Source organism: Rhinopithecus bieti, unplaced genomic scaffold (genome assembly GCF_001698545.2).
Source record: "Rhinopithecus bieti isolate Rb0 unplaced genomic scaffold, ASM169854v2 scaffold_10548, whole genome shotgun sequence".
Taxonomy (NCBI): Eukaryota; Metazoa; Chordata; class Mammalia; order Primates; family Cercopithecidae; genus Rhinopithecus; species Rhinopithecus bieti.
The window spans coordinates 930684-953020 of NW_016806834.1; the positions used below are offsets into that span (position 1 = coordinate 930684).

The window sequence follows — 22337 nt, forward strand, 5'->3', positions numbered from 1 at the left end:
AAGTGCTGGGATTACAGGTGTGAGCCACCGCACCGGGCCTGTCTTTTTAATTTTTAAGAATTTGAGATGAAATAAACATGGATAAAGCATTTATGCTGCCTACGGAGGTGTGATTGTTGTCATGAGGGAAAAGCATTTGTGGGATTGGGTTGTGAGTGGCTTATATCATGGAGTACCATTTTTACTTGAAAGAACGACTGGCAAACTGTGGTTTTTCACACTTAGTATTTGGCAGGTATTTCTTGAAAATGAAGTGAGCTTGTCACTTTTAGGAAAACAATTGACAGTATTTATTACCAGTGATAAAATTTGGGTGAAAATTAGAATTTTTAAAAAGTTGACAGCTGGAGTTTGACAGCTTCCTAGTACTTAAAAAATTTCCCTTATGATATCAGTGGTTAAGGACTGTAATATTTAAAAATGTTGTGTAATGAAAATGTCATTTGGAAGATGGGCATAACTTAGTAAATCTGTATTTTGCAGATGACCAATGCGTGATGTTGCAAAATCAAGCAAAAGTAAAAGAGCCTTTGAAAATACCAGATATAGCAATGGATTTTAACAGTAAAAAAGTGGATTGATATGGTTTCAGGTTCCAAAATGTTACTATCCTTTAAGAAACTACTATTTGGCCTAGCATAGTAGTTTGGCTCACTCCTGTAATCCCAGCACTTTGGAAGGCTTAGGTGGAAGGATAGTTTGAGTTGAGCCTGGTCAACATAGTGAGACCCTGTCTCTATTCATTTAAAAAAAAAAGAAACTACCATTTGTTGAGTTTTAGTGTTTACCAATATCCACAGTTATCTGAAAAGGTTATTAAAATACTTCTTCCTTTTCCGACTAGATTTTCATTATATACTTAACCAAAATGACATATAGCAACAGACTGATTGCAGAAGTAACTGTGAGAATCCAACCATCTTTTATTAAGTTAGACATAAAAGAGATTTGCAAAACGCAAAAAAAAAGTGTTACTTTTCTCACTTTTGGAGGGAAGGTAATTTTGTTGAAATGTTGTTTATGTTAACTTGTAATGGGCTCGTTTTAAAATGTATTAATAAATATTTTAACATTTTGAATGTGGTAAATGTGGAAAGATAAATTTCACATAAAAGATCTTTGGCGTCTTCAATAATTTTAAGGGTCAAAAAAATGAGAATAATTCGGTCAGTCCTGTGTTTCTGCTCTTTAAATAATTCAAATCTAACTCCCCTGGGGAACTTTGGGAGAATTTATAAATAGTTGAAGCTGGTGGAAGAGGCAGTGACCTGGGGAAGAGTTCTAAAGCAAAAAGAAGCTTACTTTGAATACGAACTGGGATATTTACAAACTGTAGCCTTGAGGAAGTTACTTAGTCTTTCTAAACCACTGTTTTGACCTTATCTGTAAAATACAAACTTTAGAGCTGATTGATTACAAATCCTAGAGCTGGTTAATGCCTTTGTCATGATATCAGTATGGTAACATTCTGATAGATTCCTTGGTATTCTTGTTGGTGATAAGAAGCCATATCCACAGAACTTTTCTTTTCTTTTTTTTTTTTGAGATGGAGTCTCGCTCCATTACCCAGGCTGGAGTGTAATGGCTCAATCTCGGCTCAGTGCACCCTGCGCCTCCCGGGTTAAAGTGATTCTCTTCCTTCAGCTTCCTGAGTAGCTGGGATTACAGGAGGCACACGCCATCACACCCGGGTAATTTTTGTATTTTTCCAGAGATGAGGTTTCACCATGTTGGCCAGGCTGGTCTCAAACTCCTGACCTCTTGATCCACCCGCCTTGGCCTCCCAAAGTGCTAGGATTACAGGCGTAAGCCACCGTGCCCAACTGAAAAACATACTTTTATATGTAATGAAGGGGAGGAAAGCAGAAGAGAGACACTACCCTATTGCTAGGTTTTAGCAGAATTAAAAGAAATTGAAAGCATAAAAATGGAATTTAGGCAACACACAACTGTCATCGAAGAAAAGCTTTCCATCGTACTAGATATTTTTCTTGGGAAAGGGACTCCTGAATATTGACCCCTTTAGAAAAGAGAACTCGTTGCTTACTTTACTTGTTTTAGTAAGAGCACAGAACTAAATATTTGAGTGTTTCTTGATACAGGATTGGCTACCAGACAAGAAGAAAGTATTTTGAGTTTGGAAATTTTAGGTTATTAAGACTACTTAAAACCCATATGATTCTTATATGTGAGGTACTACAACAGTTAGATGTTGTGAGGGACAAAATGGGCTGTGCAAAAGATGGAATAAATAAAAGCTTATTACATGTTTAACTATAATTAGTTTTATACACATATTAAGTATTCAGCCCTATAGGTTTTCTGGTATTAGTCCTTTTAGAGCCAAAATTGAGGTAACTTGAAAACATAATTACCAGTTATGTTGAGGATTATCGTCGTTTATTTTTCACCCTGGAACAAGAAAGTGGTGTTCTTAAAATGTTTGTTTTCTATAAAATATTTTCCTGTTCCAAATGTTCTTTTATGTTGATTTTGGGCAGGTGTGTACTGGCAGTAAATTGAAAATGTTAGATACCAAATTCTTCATTTCTGGATTCTTCGTTCTTCGTTTCTGGACTTTACAGCTATGAAAGAACAAGACAAAGGAATTCAGAGCTTCAAGAACCAAGTATGTTAGGAGAGTTGTAGAAAACAGATCTTTTTCTGATTTTCTTTGAGATGAAGATAGGCAACAGTTGCTGGCCTTTAAATACCTTAAAAGTAGGCAGGTGTATCTGCAGGATTCTTTTTGCTGCTTTTAAATAGTACATTGTTTTCAAAGGTCTGTTTGTAGCTTGCCTTTACAATTATATAGACTTTATTGACTAGCTCATTATATAGGGCCTTAGTATAAAGTAGACTACCATATTCGCCAGCATTTAAGAAATAATCCCCTTCCCCCCCGGGAGGGTATTTATCTGGTACTCCCATATTATGGATTGAAGGATGAGACAAGAGACTGAGTATTGCTAATAGTTCTGTGTGAGCCTGCAGTGTTAAGTAAAACCTATTGAGTGCACAAAAATCGTGTTACAATTACTACAAAATAGAGAAACCACCTAGGTTACCAAGATGTCAAATAATGGATTAATAGAAGAAAGTAATGTACTTCCTTGGTAGCCTACATAATCCACCTTAATTTGTTATTTCTTATTTAACTATTTTTCTGTGTCTTAAGAAATGTATATTAAGTGAAAATGCCTGCATAAAAATAAAAAAGAAATGTATATATACAAGTTATGTGAAAATTGATCGTGGGAATAAATCAAGAAATTCAGCCAACAAGGATACCAGTTATTTAGTAAATACCAAAGAGGTATGGCAGAATGGACCAGTACAAAATATCACAGCTAAGATATGAGTAGGTAGTACCACCCCCTCCTACCCCACCTCAGTTTTTATTAAGAAAATTTCACACATGTGAAAAGGGGAAAGAGGCTGGGCACGGTGACTCGCAACTGTAGTCGAAGCACTTTGGGAAGCCAAGGCGGGTGGATACGAGGTCAGGAGTTCAAGACCAGCCTGACCAACGTGGTGGCTGGGTGTCAATGTTAGCGCCCAGCTGAACATCGACATTTTTGAAGAGACTGTATTAGTTTTATAGAATGTTCCATATTCTGCATTCGATTATTTCCTTCTAGAATGTCCCACCTTCTGGATTTATCTCATTTTTTTTTTTTTTTTTTTTTTTTTGAGACGAGTCCTTGCTCTGTCGCCCAGGCGGGAGTGCAGTGGCCGGATCTCGGCTCACTGCAAGCTCCGCCTCCCAGCGTTTACGCCATTTCCTCCTGCCTCAGCCTCCCGAGCTAGCGGGACATACAGGCGCCCGCCACCTCGCCGACTAGTTTTTTTTGATTTTTTAGTAGAGACGGGAAAATTTCCACCGTGTTACAAGGATGGTCATCGATCTCCTGACCCGTGAGCCCGCCCGTCTCGCCTCTCCAAAGTGCTGGGATTACAAGGCTTGAGCCACCGCGGCCGCCTATCTCATTATTTATTTGTGGTGATACTTAATTTGTTCTTTTATTGCTGTATTTCTTGTAAACGGAAAGTTAAATTTAAATAATGGATTTGAGCCGGGTGCGGTGCCTCACACCTATGATCCCAGCACTTTGGGAGGCTGAGGCGGGTGGATCACCTGAGGTTCAAGACCAGCGCAACCAACATGATGAAACACCATCTCTACTAAAAATATGTAATTAGCCAGGCATGGTGACACATGCCTGTAATTACAGCTCCTTGGGAGGCTAAGGCAAGAGAATCGCTTGAACCCAGGAGGTGAAGGTTGCAGTGAGCTGAGATCGCACCATTGCACTCCAGCCTGGGCAACAAGAGTGAAACTCCTTCTCAAAAAATTAAAAAAATAAAATTAATTAAAATAAATAAATCATTGATTTGATTCAGGTTAAATATTATTGTCAGTAATACTTCATACATTGTTTTTGGCTTTTCTTATTTGTTTGCCAAAAGATGCCATAAACAAAACAACTGATAAGTAATGTGAATTATTAGTCAGTAGTTCGTTGGCTAATGTTTTTCTTTTGTTTCGAGACAGAGTCTCGCTCTGTTGCCCAGGTTGGAGTACAGTGGTGCGATCTTGGCTCACCACAACCTCCACCTCCAGGTTCAACTGACTCTCCTGCCTCAGCCTCCTGAGTAGCTGGGATTACAGGCATGTGCCACCACACCTGGCTAATTTTTTTTTTTTTTTTAATAGTAGAGACGGGGTTTCACCATGTTGGCCAGGCTGGTTTCAAACTCCTGACCTCAAGTGATCTACCCACCTCGGCCTCCCAAAGTGCTGGGATTACAGGCATGAGCCACGGCACCAGGCTTGGCTAATGTTTTTCTATTTAAACATATTACGATCATAACCTTTGGCTTTTGAGATACAGAGCTACTGTAACTTTTAAGTTCAACCATAAATAAGATTTTTAAGGAAGAATATAGAAATAGGTTTCCATTTTGTCACTTTGATTCACTGCTCTCTGCAAAAATGATTTGGAAGTTGAAGAAGCAAGAAGAGTTTATACGTAGCAAAAGTAACCTGTAGAGGAATTGTAAAGGGGCCACAACTAGAAAAAATTTAGAACTGGGAAGGCTGGGCGTGATTGCTCATGCCTGTAAAACCCAGCACTTTGGGAGGCCAAGGCAAGCAGATCCCTTGAGTCCAGAAGTTCAAGACCAGCCTGGGCAATATGACAAAACTCTATAGAAAATACAAAAATTAACCAGGCATGGTTAGCACATTCCTGTAGTCCCAGCTACTTGGGAGGCCGAGACAGGAGGATTGCTTGAGCCCAGGAGGTCGAGGCTGCAGTGAGTTGAGATTGCGCCACTGCACTACAGCCCAGGCAACAAAGACCCTGTTTCAAAAAAAAAATTTTTAATTTAAACTTAAAACTGGGGATTAGACAAAAGAACCTGAAAATTATTTTCACAAAAATTATTCACCAGCCAATATGGATAGTGGCAAACAACCATAAAACCATAATTTTACAGGGTGAACATCATGATGCTCTTGTTTTATTAGGAGAAAATATGTACTTGGGTAAGAACAAGAGTGGCCTAAAAGTTGTCGGATGAATATGAAGATAAAGTCAAGTTTCTGGCTGGGTGCAGTGGCTCATGCCTGTAATCCCAGCACTTTGGGGAGGCCGAGGCGTGTGGATCACCTGAGGTCAGGAGTTAGAGACCAGCCTAGCCAATATGGTGAAAACTCGTCTCTACTAAAAATACAAAAACTAGCTGGCGTTGGTGGCAGGCACCTGTAGTCCCAGCTACTTGGGAGGCTGAAACAGGGGAATTACTTGTACCCGGTAGACGGAGGTTGCAGTGAGTCGAGATCACGCCACTGCACTCCAACCTGGGCAACAGAGCAAGATTCCATCTCAAAAAAAAAAAAAATCAAGTTTCACAGGTAGGTAATTACAGGATGAAGCAAACGAGGTATATATGGGTTTTATTAACAATTTTTAACATATGATATAACCATTTGAATAATTCATAAAAACCTTGTTCTGCTCTGTTGCAGAGTTTTTGAGATGGAGTCTTGCACTGTCACCCGGGCTGGAGTGCAGTGTCGCAATCTGCAAGCTCCACCTCCCAGGTTCACGCCGTTGTCCTGCCTCAGCCTCCTGAGTAGGTGGTATTATAGGCGCCCACCACCACGCGTGGCTAATTTTTTGTATTTTTAATAGAGATGGGGTTTCCCTGTGTTGGCCAGGATGGTCTTGATCTCCTGACCTCGTGATCTGCCCACCTCGGCCTCCCAAAGTGCTGGGATTACAGGCGTGAGCCACCATGCCTGGCCTGAGAGGACAAATATTTTTAAAAAGAAACGATAGTTCTTTATGTATAGAATGTGGGATGATTTTTTTTTAATTGCGCTCGTTTTCAGAACATGTATTCAGTTTGATCAGTGATTTTCAGTCTTGGCATTATTGACATTTAGGGACAGATGCTCTCCAGGCTATCCTATGGATTGTAGGATGTTTTGTAGCACTCCTGGCCACTACCCACTAGATAGGTCAGTAACACCTCTCCTCATCCCCACCCCGATTGTGACTACCAAAAATGTCTAGACATTGCCAAATGCCCTCTGGGGGGCAAACTTGACCTCTGGTAAAATTCACTGTCACCTATGAAGATTCCTTATTTATTTATGTCTTTTGTGAACTAGGTTTCCCTTTATGTAAGCTAGGTACAGCTGTTGAATGAATCCCTTCTGCAGATGTAGTGCGTAGCTTGGGCTGTGCCTGATATATGTTGGAGAACTCTGGAATATGATGAACTCTTTCAGTGCTACTGGAAATTTTATAGAAGGTTAGAAATGAGCTCTTGTTTTGAAAGTAAAGGTGTAGACTTTCTGCTGTATCTAAATCTCTGTTTTCCCCTTCTGCTGCCCCCTGCATTCATTTGCTTGAAAAAGATCTCTATTAGCTTAGGAATAGTTGAGAGTTTTGTGTGAAATGTTTGACATGATCTGTCTATATCCTTTGTTCAAGGAAAGATAATTTTGTTTATTTGCTTGTGTGTTTTGTTTGCTTGTCTGTTTTTGAGAACAGGGTCTTGTTCTGTTGCCTGGGTTGGAGTGCAGTGGCTCGAACACAGCTCACTTCAGCCTCCGCCTCCTGGACTCAAGAGATTCTCCCACCTCAGCCTGTTGAGTAGCTGGGACTACAGAGGTGCATGCCACCAACACCCTGCTAATTTTTCTATTTTTTGTAGAGATGGGATTTCACCAAATTGCCCAGGCTAGTCTCGAACATCTGGGCTCAAACAATTAGGGCTCAAGCAGTTCTGCCACCTCAGCCTAAGAAAAGATAGTCTTGAAAAGTTACTTGCTAAAAGGCTTGGTTAAACTAAATGTGTCCTCTTTGCTAATCTTTGATCGTTTGATTATATTCTTCTTAAAATTTATCTTTTAAAATAAGTTTTAAAATTTTAATAGAGACAGGGTGTCTCTATGTTGCACAAGCCTGTCTCAAACTCCTGAACTCAGGTGATCCTCTCGCCTCAGCCTCCCGAAGTGCTAGGATTACAGATGTGAGCCACCACACCTGGCCAGAATTTCTTAACTACATATAAATTCTCCTGATGATCTAAGTCTCTTGTTCGAGGAATACATAGGATAGGATAAGAGGGGAAATAATGAGTAGTTTAATAAATATAAGACTGAAACATTTCAAGTAAAAATTTCAGGAGAAAGAATTTTCTTTAAGTTTCTAAGAAATGTATTTGTGGATGTGAAATGTTTCCATCAGATGATACAAGAGCGAAGTTGAAGATAGCTAATAGTTGGGGATTCGTATGGAGGTAATTTTTTATTTAAAATGAGCAAGAATGACCCTAGCCTTTTATTGTGGTCTTGGAAACTCATTCCCCACCAGTATCATTCCTTGAAGAAATGGCTGGTTCTAGGTCTGGGACAGGAAATGTATGAGATGAGCTGACACATCTTTACTGTCAGCAAAGATTTTATCAAACGATACTAGGGTGTGTCAGAAGGACTCAGCAGCCAACTGAAGACATTCCCACTGGCCAAAATAGGACACGATGAGTATCTGTAAAGGTAACTGCATGGATCAACACATATCAAAGGCTGGGCACAGTGGCTTATCCCTGTAATACCAGCACTTTGGGAATTTGAGGCAGGTGGGTTGCTTGAGTCTAGGAGTTTGAGACCAGCCTGGGCAACATGGTAAGACCCCCTCTCTACAAAAAAATACAAAAAATTAGCCAGACATGGTGGCTCTTGGCTATCCCAAAAGTTAGTTAGCTCTGTGTCCCTAGAGCTACTCAAGAGGTTGAGGTGGGAGGATTGCTTGAGCCTGGGAGGCAGAGGTTGCAGTGAGCTGAGATTGTGCCACTGTACTCCAGCCTGGATGAGACCGCATCTCACAAAAAAAAAAAAAAAGAAAAAGAAATTTGGATGGTGACTAGATATTTGATATTAAGGGATTATCAATTTTTTAGGCATGTAATGGTAATACAATTTTTTTGTTTTTAAGATGGAGTCTTGCTCTGCTGTTCAAGCTGGAGTGCAGTAGCGCAATCTCGGTTCACTGCAACCTCCGCCTCCTGGGTTCAAGCAGTTCTCCTGTCTCAGCCTCCTGAGTAGCTGGGATTACACACCTGGCTGATTTTTGTATTTTTAATAGAGACAGGGTTTCACTGTGTTAGCCTAGTTGGTCTCAAATTCCTCGCCTCATGTGATCTGCCCCTCTTAGCCTCCCAAAGTGCTGGGATTACAGGCTTGAGCCACTACACCTGGCCATACAATTTTTTTAAACTATAATCTTTTAAAGTCCTTATCTTTCAGAGCTACATACCAAAATATTTGTGAATATGATGTTTTAGAGATTTGCTTCAAAATAATATGGGGAAGTGGGGGCATAAATGAAGGAATCCATTTTGAGTTGATAGTTTTTGAAACTGAGTGACAGATACGTATGTGACTAAACTTTTGTATTCAATTAAAATTTGTATCTCATTAAAAATAGCAGAAAAGGAACCACTACAGTCTTGATTCAGAGACTCATAGTTGTAGTATGAAAATTTGCCTCTTCACTTGGTCGTAGTATGAGTCCCAAATTTACTGCCCATCTAAGTTTTCCTTTTTTTATTTCTTTTTTTTTTTTTTTTTTTTTTTTTTTTGAGATGGAGTCTCGCTCTGTCGCCCAGGCTAGAGCGCAGTGGCACGATCTCAGCTCTCTGCAACCTCCTCCTCACGGGTTCAAGCGATTCTCCTACCTCAGCCTCCTGAGTAGCTGGGATTACAGGCATGTGCCACCACACCTGGCTAATTTTGTATTTTAGTAGAGATGGGGTTTCACTATGTTGGCCAGGCTAGTCTCGAACTCTTGACCTCAGGTGATCCCCCTGCCTCGGCCTCCCAAAGTGTTGGGATTACAGGCATGAGCCACCGTGCCTGGCCGTTTTCTTCTTGATGTAGCACTGTATTCACTATGGGCTGGCCTTTAATACCTGAAATTTGCATTTCTATTTGGCAGTTTTGAAATAAAAAATGAGAAATTAAAATGCCCCTTAATTAAGGATTACATTTCAACATAATTTTTTTTTAGTGTGATAAGTATCCAGTCCTTCATAGCAAGAAATTAGGGAAGAGGGGGAATAAATGCATTGTGGTTTTTTGTTTTGTTTTGTTTTGTTTTGTTTTTTCCCTTATGGGAAAGATTTGGTATAGAAGGAGGTTAAATGTGTGGAATGATAGTTTTGGAAGATCTATTTTTTTTTTTTGGTGGGGGGCACATTTTCAGAATCTGAATGTACATGTTAACACTGCATATTTAGTAATTCCTGTGCTCTTTGTTCAAAAATAGTTGAAAGGCTGTCCTTGCCCTGATTGGGGCTTTAAAAAAAAAAAAAAAGTTGAAAGGAGATTGTATGCCATGGATCACTTGAAAGACCACAGAGAATTGGGGTGTTTCCTGAGAATCTTGATAGAAATATTAAATACTGCATTTTATTATGTTAGTAAAGGTTTCCTTTTAATAACTAGAAAACTAGAAGAAGGATCTAAATTTGCATTTTCTATTTTTGGTTTGCTGAGTATTTACATTAGGTTGCTGTATCTCTGTTGTATCATGTTTTTGACCCTGAGTTATAGATGCTGAAAGTGAAAGGAATTGATCACATCCTGAGATAGCAAAGTGTAGGTCAGAATCAAGGACAGTTTTGAAAAACTTGGCTTCAGTGTCTTTCAGAGATGCTTTGTGGGTACGTTTGTGAAATATGTTCAATCAGCAGACCTAATATTTTCTGAGTTGACAAACCTTATTAGCTAACTCCATCTTCTGTGTTGTTAAAAAAAACATGAAAATATTTCCCCATAAGTTGGATTTCCTTTTTTTTCTTTTCTTTTCTTTTTTTTTTTTGAGACGGAGTCTGGCTTCTGTTGCCCAGGCTGGAGTGCAGTGGCGCGATCTTGGCTCACTGCAACCTCTGCCTCCTGGGTTCAAGCGATTCTCCTGCCTCAGCTTCCCGAGTTGCTGGGATTACAGGCATGTGCCACCACGTCCGGCTACTTTTTGTATTGTTAGTAGAGGTGGGGTTTCAGTTCACCATGTTGGCCAGGCTGGTTTGGAACTCCTGACGTCAAATGATCCTTCTTGGCATCCCAAAGTGTTGCGATTACATGTGTGAGCCACCGTGTCCGGCCAAGTTGGATTTTCTTTTCATTTTGAGTCTTTTAATTTACATTGGATATCTTGGCAGTACGCATACCTAAGGAGAAGACATATTTTCTCACTTGATTAAAAGTAGTTAGAACATAAACATCTTTCTTTGCCATCTTTTCAGATCTACCCTTTTTGGTTATTCCATTTGTTTTTCATTTTTTTATTTTGTAGGGATGGCTTATTGCTCTCCAGCCCAAGCTGGAGTACAATGGCACCACTGCAGTTACTGTAACCTTGAGCTCACTGTAACCTCGAACTCCTGGCCTCAAGCAATCCTCCTACCTCGTCTTCCCAAGTAGCTGGGACCACTGGTGTGTGCCACACACCTGGCTAATTTTTTTAAAAATTTTGTAGAGATGGAGTCTTGCTATGTTACCCAAGCTGGAGTTCTTTCCATTTCTCTCAAGATCAAATGGAAGAAATTTCAATATTCTTATTAAAATGCATTGCTTTATAAAATAAAGAACTGAAACTCTTAAGGTATTACGAATACTTAAGATAAAAGTACACCCTTTTGGATATGCTACTAAAATAACCACAGGCATGACATTGAAAACCACAATTTGTATTCTGATAGCTCTTCGTATTCCAAAGCAAAGTTTTCATATGTGTGGAGAGTTTGCTTGTCAAACTCTACTTTTGTCAGGACAAAAGTAGGTCCTTGAAAAACATCGGCAGAGGTTATTATCCACAGTTTATATTCATTCTGCTGGGTGTTGGATATTTGTGCATTAATTATCTGTTGACTCTAAGCTGTCAGAAAGTTACACAGCAAATAACAATGGAATAAAAGTAAGTATTTAAGGAAAAAATTGTTTAAAATATATTTTGTGGTGGAATTAGACTGGAAAATAAAGGCATGTGTTGTCTTTGTCTCAGAGAATACCTGTGATATGGATTTGATTTTTTTTTTTTCAGTTTCTGGCTAGTATTGTCTTCATATAATTAAGCCTGAAAATAAGAGAATTTAAGTTGATCTCTTAGATCTTTTTCTTTCCTCACCTGCTTCATGGTTTAGAAAGACAAATAATTAAAATAGAAGATGAAAGACCAGTTAGAATCCAGTTAAACACTTTACTCATTAAAACCCAAACTCCCCCTGGCTGTAGCTAAATCACTGGGGCATTGCAAGATATTTTTAATTTTTGAAGGGAAACAATGCCATCTGTTGGGCATTTTGCAAACTGCTACTGTCAAGTTGAATGGCCCTAACTAATTATATTCAGTAAACAGAATGGTTAGGTTGGTTGGTTGGTTTTGGTTTTCGCTTATGGATGTAGCAGCAGAATTACTAAGTCTCTAAGGACACTTAGAGCTTTTGCAGTAAAGGCTGTGTTTGAACATTGAACAACAATAGTACTCGCTTTCCAACACAAGGAAACTGACCCTTAGTAAACTGTTACTCGAGGGTAGAATAGCAATAACTCTTCATTTGCATTGCAGAGATACAGACTTTATTTGTTTATTTATTTATTTGTTTGTTTGTTTGTTTGTTTATTTATTTATTTTTGAGACGGAATTTCGCTCTTGTTGCCCAGGCTGGAGTGCAATGGCATGAATTGTGGCTCATTGCAACCTCCACTTCCAATGTTCAAGCGATTCTCCAACCTCAGCCTCCTGAGTAGCTGGGATTGCAGGCATGTGCCACCATTCCCGGCTCATTTTGTATTTTTAGTAGAGGCAGGGTTTCTCCATGATGGTCAGGCTGGTCTAGAACTCCCGACCTCAGGTGATCCGCCCACCTCGGCCTCCCAAAGTGCTGGAATTACAGGCTTGAGCGACTGCACCCAGCTCAGACTTTAATTTTTTAAAGTAACATGTAATTTAGGCAGTGTTTTCAAATTAAGGATTGACTCTAAAATCACAGTGGAATAGCCTCCAGAATTTCCTAGACTAGATGTACAAGGTAGTAGTAGGACTGGGACTAGAGTATGACAAGTGAGGTTCTCATCTTTGGTGCAAAATTTAAAGGAGTACAGAGAGGTTCAGTAATCATAATAAATGCATTTTAATGCATCATTTTTAAAAGATCAGTGTTAATGCAGAACAATCCATAATGAACAAAACATCTATTTTAAATAAAGACTGAATCCAATCCTGCACTTGCTTGACTCACCTCACTGTCCTCATCCTGACCCTGGCCCTGGGTATTATACATTAAACGTTGTTGTTGTTGTTGTTGTTGTTGTTGTTGTTGTTGAGACAGAGTCTCTATTGCCCAGGCTGGAGTGCAGTGGTGCGATCTTGGCTCATTGCAACCTCTGCCGCCCAGGGTTCAAGCAGTTCTTCTGCTTCAGCCTCCCAAGTAGCTGGGATTACAGGCGCCTGCCGGCACGCCCGGCTAATTTTTATATTTTTAGTCGAGATGGGGCTTCACCATCTTGGCCAGGCTGGTCTTGAACTCCTGACCCCGTGATCCACCCGCCTCAGCCTCCCAAGATGCTGGGATTACAAGCGTGAGCCACTGTGCCTGGCCTAAACTTTTATAATCCTATTTTTTTTTTTTTTTTTTTTTTGAGACGGAGTCTCACTCCGTCCCCCAGGCTGGAGTGCAGTGCTGTGATCTCAACTCCCTGCAACGTCCGCCTCCTGGATTCAAACGATTCTCGTGCCTCAGCCTCCCAAGTAGCTGGAATTACAGGCGCGCACTGCCACGCCTGGCTAATTTTTGTATTTTGAGTAGAGACAGGGTTTTGCCATGTTGGCCAGTCTGGTTCTGTAACTCCCAGCCTCAGGTGGAAGCCTCGGCTTCCCAAAGTGCTGGGATTACAGGCGGAGCCACCATGCCTGGCCTGTAGCCCTAATTATTAAATAATTTGCTGTGCAATGGATTCTAATATTCAAGAATAAAAGTTGTAATTCTGAACCCTTGGAAATGGAGAAAGGCTAGAGGATATGATAAAGGAGCCCAAGGAGGTAGGTTGCCAAAGGAGTCAAAGTTCTGATTTCATATTTTGTATAAAGCAGTATCTCCTATTCTTAGGCCCATATCTTATTTGAATGTTTTTCTTGTAGCATGGCAGACACCGACCTGTTCATGGAATGTGAGGAGGAGGAGTTGGAGCCGTGGCAGAAAATCAGTGATGTCATTGAGGACTCTGTAGTTGAAGATTATAATTCAGTGGATAAAACTACCACAGGTAACAAAAGCTCTTCTGATCTTAGATGATTTAAATTAATTAAATTGAATGGTATTTTGGTTAACAAAGTGTGAGATGAAAAAGGACTTTTAAGAGTCCAGGGAGACCTCATTGTGGCACTCACCGGTGCTACCTTTTTTCCCATGCTGTAGTCTGTGAAAACCTCAGTTTCCTCATCCATATAGCTAGAAATTATATATTTATTTCATTGAAAACATCGGAAGGTTGGATTAACCAGTGTTTATCAAATATCTAGCAGTCTTCTTACTAAAAGATGTATGAACAAGAATTCAAAGTGGTGGTGTGTGTGTGTCAGTGCTCATTTATGTACCCAGTCAAAAATAGGTTCCCATAGTCTTTTTTGTTCTGTTTTGTTTTCTTTTACTTGAACTTGGTTTCCTTTGTGAGCAGAGTAGAAATTGCCTTGTGTGCCTTCATGGACAGTTTACAAATTTAGGCTTGTTAGCTTTTCTTTCATAAAGGTGATACTGCTGAGTCAAATTCTAGATTGCCCTGAATGCAGAAAATGAGTGGTAGTTCTTTTGCTCCCCTAAATTGTACCAGTTGCTCTTTATTTTTATCTTTCCTGTTTTGAGACCTGAAGATGGCATTGGTTTAGGCTGAAATAGGGCACAGTTCAAGGTCTTTTTGGATGGCTTAATGTGCATGGTTATGAATACCACTAGTGGTAATAGTAAACCTTTGAGTCGTAGAGGTTTGCTAGTGTTATGTAAGCAAAGTATTAAAATCCCAGTTCAGTGGGCTCAGTGATGTAACCTAATTAACCAGGAGATGTGAGACAAAGAAGAAGGGTTTGTGTTTAAATGGTGGACTAAGGGTTAAGTAGGAGGAGAAATCACATGAACAGTTGGATTTATGAAACAGGAAACTTTTTGGCTATAGAGATCCACAACAAGATGGAAAGGGAAGATTAGAGCAGTATCCTTTAGTGTCATCTGTCCCTGTCTCCAAGTGACTGTGCCTCCCCTTCCCCACAGTTTCTGTGAGCCAGCAGCCAGTCTCGGCTCCAGTGCCCATCGCTGCCCATGCTTCTGTTGCTGGGCACCTCTCTACATCCACCACCGTTAGTAGCAGCGGGGCACAGAACAGCGACAGTACAAAGAAGACTCTTGTCACACTAATTGCCAACAACAATGGTAAGTGGGATTATTGGGAAATAATAATCCTGGGCTAGAGGGGTGAAAGAATAAAAAAGGTCTCAGGGGCAGCCATACCTGTTTAGTTAGGTACAGATGTGGTTCTACTAGTTGGAAAATGAATTTAGTAATGATTCTCTGATATGGAAGTGATTTCTGTAGATGGTGCTATTCCTTCTAAGTTAGTGCTGACTCGATAACTGGTGTTTCAAGTGAGAGAGCAGTAGATTCTTGCTACTGATAATTTCTAGGAGAGAAAATGTCAACCCAAAATTCCTAACTGTTAAAGAGATCTGGGGCTTTTTTTGTTTGTTTGGTTGGTTGTTTTTGTTTCTTTAATTACAAAAATTCCATTAGTTTGGTAAGAATTTTCCCAGGGCAGTTCTGTATTTTCTCTGGCAGATTCATTTGCTTATTGGTTCCTGAGTGTGGAAGATAGGATAGGGTTGTTGTCTACATGAAAGAAATGGTGAAAGACTAGCGTTTTTAGTGTTTTGTTTTGTTTTGTTTTTTTTACTAGAAAGGCTATATAGTACTGGTTTCTATTTAATTTCTGATGTCTGTTTCTAACACTCCGAAGATGAGTTGACCAGTTATATCTCAAGATTCATAACTGAAGGTAGGCACTTTCATAGAGTCATTGCATTGCTGCAAGGGACTTCATTTTTTAATTATTTTATTTCCTTTAAAACTAAAACAGCTTTAGTACTACAGAAATAATACATGCTTTGTAGAAAAACTATAAAGTAAAAAAAAAATTCAAAAGGAAGAAAAAAAATGTTTAACCATAATCCCACCACCTGAAGATAACTGGTGGTTACTTTTATTCTGTACAATATTTGTTTTTATATACATCTATATGTTATATGTAGTGATTTTCTTTCTTTTTTTTTTTTTTTTTTAATTGAGACGGAGTCTCGCTCTGTCGCCCAGGCTGGAGTGCAGTGGCCGGATCTCAGCTCACTGCAAGCTCCGCCTCCCGGGTTTACGCCATTCTCCTGCCTCAGCCTCCCGAGTAGCTGGGACTACAGGCGCCCACCACCTCGCCTGGCTAGTTTTTTGTATTTTTTTTAGTAGAGACAGGGTTTCACTGTGTTAGCCAGGATGGTCTCGATCTCCTGACCTCGTGATCCGCCCGTCTCGGCCTCCCAAAGTGCTGGGATTACAGGCTTGAACCACCGCACCCGGCCAGGTGATTTTCTTTTTACAAAAAAAGATTATACAAGTTGTACATTACTCTGCCTGCCTTTTCCCCTTAATAGTGAGTATCTTATTTTAATAAATAGTCATCTGTAACATTTTTGATGACTATTTCCCATTATTTGATTAACTTATTAACAATGGGTTGTAAGAGGGTATATTGCTGTTTTAAGGAGCTTCAGTGAACATTCCTATCTCTGCATCTTTTCTCGCATCGTTAATTAGTTCTGCGAATATATTTCTGAAACAAACTGTTGGCTTAAAGATCATCACAGTTTTTAAGAGTTGTGATCAGTATTGTTCCTGGATTGGCCATCTAGAAATGTTATATCAGTTTATATTGCTGTTACACGAGTGTATGGTTTTTATTTTATTTTATTTTATTTTATTTTTTTTTGAGACGGAGTCTCGCTCTGTTGCCCAGGCTGGAGTGCAGTGGCCGGATCTCAGCTCACTGCAAACTCCGCCTCCCAGGTTTACGCCATTCTTCTTTCTGCCTCAGCTTCCCAAGTAGCTGGGACTACAGGCGCCCGCCACCTCACCTGGCTAGTTTTTTGTATTTTTTAGTAGAGATGGGGTTTCACTGTGTTCGCCAGGATGGTCTCGATCTCCTGACCTCGTGATCCACCCGTCTCGGCCTCCCAAAGTGCTGGGATTACAGGCTTGAGCCACCGCGCCCGGCCACAAGAGTGTATGGTTTTTAATTTGGGGATATAACCATTTATATATGCATTCCCCTGTTGTCGAACATTTGTTCGGGTCGCCATCCTTTGTGATTACAAATGATGCTGTGGTGAACGTTCTTAGGCATGTGTCTTTGCCCACTGTGTAAAACGTATCTGCAATATAAAGTCTTAGAGGTGAGATTTGCTGGATCAGGTGTTTATAATTTGATAGACGTTGTCATGTTATCCTAATAGATTGCTCTAAATAAGTGCCCACCAATAGCTCTTTCCCCATGTTGTTACCAACTTTAGGTATTATCAAACTTTAAAACCTCCATGATTTCCAAAGGTTTTCAGTATTTGGGTACTGAAAATATGATTATTTTATGGGAAATCTTTAGACTTCTAAAAACCTTATAAATGGGGACCATTGTGTATATAAAGATGGGGAACCATTTATGTAAAGATTCATATTATTTTATAGATGTGGAAACTGAGGCCTAGAGCTTCTAAATAATTTGCTTTAGTTATAAGTAATAACTTAATAGTTGCTAAGTAACTAAACTGGATTTGAATTCTCTGGACTTCAAAGCTTTCGGGATTTCTACTGTATTATATTGCTTTCCTGTGTATTTCTTTTTTTTTTTTTAAGCCAGTCAAATTTAGCAGTGGGGGAGTTGTATACCAACTTTAGTGACACTAATGTTTATAAGTTCTGATAACCCACTACCACAGGACTAGTCCTGTGTGTCTCTTAAACTGTTAAAGTTCTGTTAGCAACCAGCTTACCTAACCTTTTCTTTGATCCCAAGGTTCCAAGGCCCATACTGAGATGGCTGTGCTTTTTTTCCCCCCCGAAACAGGATCTCGCTTTGTCACCCAGGCTGGAGTGCAGTGACGTGAACACAGCTCACTGCAGCCTCAGCCTCCCTGGCTCAGCAGTCCTCCCACCTCAGCCCTGCAAGTAGCTAGGACTACAGGCACATGCCACCATGCCTGGCTAACTTTTATAAATTTTGTAGAGACAGGGTTTCACCATGTTGCCTGGGCTGGTCTCAAACTCCCAAGCTCAAGCGGTCCTCCCTCCTCGGCCTCCCAAAGTGCTAGGATTACAGTTGTGAGTGAGCCACCATGCCAGGCCAGCTGAGCATCATCGTATGACATGCTGAGATGACCTGGTCTCCTTGACTCCTTGAATGTACCCTTGATTCTTGAGCCTGCCTATGGCCAGTGTACTAATTTTTTCTAAAAAGTATAAATTGACTTTATTTGCTTCAAAAGCCTCTAATATTTAAATTAAAATGTTAACCCATAACCCATGTTCATGAAAAAAAGAAGACAGTGGGTATAGACTGGTAACCACAGTCTTGTATATTCCAAAAAAATTCATCCATAGATAAGCCTAAATTAATTGCAGTTGTCTAATTTATCTCACTTTATATATGTATATAAAAAATACATACAGTTCTGTAACTTTTTTCATCAGATACTCCTGTTTTTCGTTTTTTGTTTTTTTGAGACGGAGTCTCCCTTTGTCAATCAGGCTGGAGTACAGTGGCATGATCTCGGCCCACTGCAACCTCCACTTGCTGGGTTCAAGTAATTCTCTTGCCTCAGACTCCTGAGTAGTTGTGATTACAGGCATGCACCACCATGCCTAGCTAAGTTTTTTGTGTTTTTAGTAGAGATGGGGTTTCACAGGGTTGACCAGGCTGGTCTCGAACTCCTGACCTCAGGTAATTTGCCCACCTCGGCCTTCCAAAGTGCTGGGATTACAGGCGTGAGCCACCGCGCCCAGCCTAGGAACTCTTGAAATGCTAATCCAACTTTAAGGATATGGCTTCAGAATAAAGCGAATGAGAAATATTGCCTCTTACAACCCAGTTTCCCTTTAAGCCTTCAGTTTAATTGTATTGGTATATTATCTGCTTTACTACATTAGTAACATAACAAATAAGAATAACATTTGTTTTTTTGAGACAGAGTCTCACTCCATCACCCAGGCTGGAGTACAGTGGCACAATCTCGACTCACTGCAACCTCCGTCTCCCAGGTTCAAGCGATTCTCATGCCTCACCCACCCTAGTAGCTGGGATTACAGGCATGCGCCACCATGCTCGTCTAATTTCTGTATTTTTAGTAGAGACAGGGTTTCACTATGTTGGCTAGGCTTGTCTCTAATTTCCTGACCTCAAGTGATCCACCCACCATGGCTTCCCAAAGTTTTGGGATTACAGGCGTGAGACACTGCTCCCAGCCAGCAAATGAGAATAACTTTTAAACAATTCAGTATTGTTTCACTTAGTGTGCTTTAGAAAGTTTAGAAATTTAAAATAAAAAATAGGTGATCTCAGAAGAGGGAAAGATTTCTTAAACCAAATACAAAAACAGAGCTAACCATAAAGGGTAAAATTGATAAATAGAACTACATTAAAGATGTGATTTAAAAAAAAAAAAAAAACCCTGAGAAGACAAACCACAAACTGGAAGGTGTTTGTGGCATGTATTACTTTTTTTTTTTGAGACGGAGTCTGCACACCAGCCTGCTTTGTTACCCAGGCTGGAGTACAGTGGCGCGATCTCAGCTCACTGCAGCCTCTGCCTCCCAAGTTGAAACGATTCTCATGCCTCAGTCTCCAGAGTAGCTGGGACTACAGGTGCCTGCCACCACACCCGGCTAACTTTTGTATTTTTAGCAGAGACAGTATGTCACCATGTTGGCCAGGCTGGTCTCAAACTCCTGACCTCAAGTAATCTGCCTGTCTTGGCCTCCCAAAGTGCTGAGATTACAGACATAAGCCACCTCACTTGGCCCTCGAAAAGTTAAACATAGAGTTACCATATGACCCAGCAGTTCTACTCGTACCTGAATACCCAAGAGAATGGAAAACATATGTTCACATAAAAACTTGTGCACTAATGTTCATAGCAGTATCATTTGTTATAGCTAAAAGTAAAAACAACCTGTGTCCATCAATTAATGGATAAACAAAATGTAGTATATGTACACAATGGAATATTATTGACCCATAAAAAGGAATGAAATACTGATACATTCTATAACATAGATGAACCTTGAAAACATAATGCTGAGAAAGAAGCTAGACATACAAAATTAGCCAGGTGTGGTGGCACATGCCTGAAATCCCAGCTATTAGGGACGCTGAGGCAGGAGAATCGTTTGAACCTGGGAGGCAGAGGTTGCAGGGAGCCGAGATCACGCCATTCCAGCCTGGGTGACAGAGCAAAACTCCTTGTGAAGAAAAAAAAAGAAATGAAGGAAATCAAGAGAGAGCAAACTTAGAGGGAGAAAGTTAGTTGCATAATTCTTTGATTTTTTTTTTTTTTTTTTAATTAATAATGTGCAAGGTGGGCAGATCACAAGGTCAGGAGATCGAGACCATCCTGGCCAACATGGTGAAACCCCATCTCTACTAAAATACAAAAAATTAGCTGGGCCTGTAGTCCCAGCTACTCAGGAGGCTGAGGCAGGGAAATCGTTTGAACCCGGGAGGCGGAGGTTGCAGTGAGCCGAGATCGCGCCACTGCACTCCAGCCTGGTGACAGAGTGAGACTCTGTCTCAAAAAATAATGTGCTTGATACCATATGACGTCTGAAGTACAAAACTCTTGGAATTCATTGTCAGCGAGGTGGATTGTTTTGTTTCATTTGTTTGTTAGGTTTTCTTTGTTTTGTTCGAAATAGGGTCTCACTTTGTCGCCCAGGCTAGAGTGCAGTAGTGGCACGAACATGGCTGGCTCATTGCACCTTCCACCTCCCAGACTCAAACAATCCTCCCACCTCGGCCCCCCAAGTAGCTGGGACTACAGGTGTACGTACACCACCATGCCTGGCTATTTTTCATTTTTTATTTTTGAGACTGACACTCACACTGTTGCCCAGACTGGAGTGCAGTGGCACAATCTTGGCTCACTGAAGCCTCGACCACCTAGGTTCAAGCAATTGTCGTGCCTCAGTCACTCAAGTAGCTGGGATTACAGGCATGTGCCACCATACCTAACTAACTTTTGTATTTTTAGTAGAGATGGGGTTTCACTTTGATGGCCAGGCTGGTCTCAAACTCTTGACCTCAAGTGATCCGCCTGCCTCGGCCTCCCGAAGTGCTGATGTTGTAGGCGTGAGCCACCACGCCTGGCCTTGTTTTGTTTTTGAGATGGGAGTCTCACTGTGTTGTCCAGGCCGGACTCAAAACTCCTGGGCTCAAGTGTTCCACCTGCTTCAGTCTCTCAAATAGCTGGGACTACAGGTACATACCACTGCTCTAGGCTGGATAATCCTTTTAAAGGCTTTTTTTTTTTTTTTTAAGCACCAGAATTCTGATAGCCTGTTTCATCCTCTGGAAATAGAACCTCGTAAGACACTTGAATTGGCGGAATTCCTTTGAGCAGAGATTTAATAAGATTGCAGAAATCATTAAAATGCTTCTAAATAAGTATAATTTACCCAGTGTGACTTTCCATAGACTGGCTTTTGCTTTCCGTTGCATTGTGAATCTGATCTGGTCTTAGAAAACCACTTTTTCGTTGTACCATGTTTTGGAAAATTCTTTTTTTTTTTTTTTTTTTGAGATGGAGTTTCGCTCTTATTGCTCAGACTGGAGTGCAGTGACGCAATCTCGGCTCAACGCAACCTCTGCCTCCTGGGTTCAAGCAATTCTCCTGCCTCAGCCTCCCGAGTAGCTGGGATTACAGGCATGCGCCACTACTCCTGGCTAATTTTGTTATTTTTAGTAGAGAAAGGGTTTCTCCGTGTTGGTCAGGCTGGTCTCAAACTCCCGACCTCAGGTGATCCACCCACCTCATCCTCCCAAAGTGCTGGGATTACAGGCGTGAGCCACCTTGCCCGGCCTTTTTGGAAAAATTCTAACAATCCACCAAAATTTAAACTTGACTCTGATATGAGATAAAATATTTGCAGAAAATGCTGTTAAAATTCTTTATAATGGTATTTACAGGTTTCATAGAAACCTCGTCTGTCTTTAAGAGACTTGCTAATGCTGACTGATTTCACAGAAATGAAAAAAGCCTCCATCTTTCCCTTCTTGTATTTAATTGGGATGTTGAGCTAGTAATTACCTTAAGAATTTTTAGAATTAGGATAAATAAGAGATAATTTATTTTCTTTTGTCCTAGCAGTTAAAATAATGACTAGAAAATACAGACTTTTGCTTAGTCAATATTTTTCAACCATAAATTTCAAAAGGATAGAAAGAGATTGTTGGGGAACCTATAGATTAAAAGGCTTGACTTATGTTCATCAATTGCACTTCGCAAACATTTTGTAACTGGATTCAGACAAATTCTTTAAAAAATACAAACAAGTAAATTTGAATTTTGACTGGGTATTTGATATTGAATAATTATTATAATGTTCAGGAGTTATGCTGGTATTTTATCTTTTTTTGAAGTTCTTATGTAGGAGGTACATTTTGAAATACTTATAGATGATAC

At 40.2% G+C, this 22337-nt stretch overlaps 1 protein-coding gene across 5 annotated transcripts in view; it reads left to right on the top strand.

The window, feature by feature from the left end:
- The first annotated feature begins 1700 nt into the window (after nt 1-1700).
- The window catches only part of POGZ (pogo transposable element derived with ZNF domain), a 55964-nt gene continuing 35327 nt past the window's right edge, over nt 1701-22337 (top strand). For 2 of the 5 annotated variants that reach the window (XM_017877673.1, XM_017877675.1), the window contains exons 1-3: nt 13452-13619; nt 13719-13843; nt 14842-15000. In XM_017877673.1, the coding sequence (XP_017733162.1) occupies nt 13720-13843; nt 14842-15000 (283 nt within the window). In that variant the 5' untranslated portion in view covers nt 13452-13619; nt 13719. Of the gene's footprint in view, nt 2630-13451; nt 13620-13718; nt 13844-14841; nt 15001-22337 lie in introns of those variants that run through there. The other 3 variants (XM_017877676.1, XM_017877677.1, XM_017877674.1) reach the window with 2 other exon arrangements.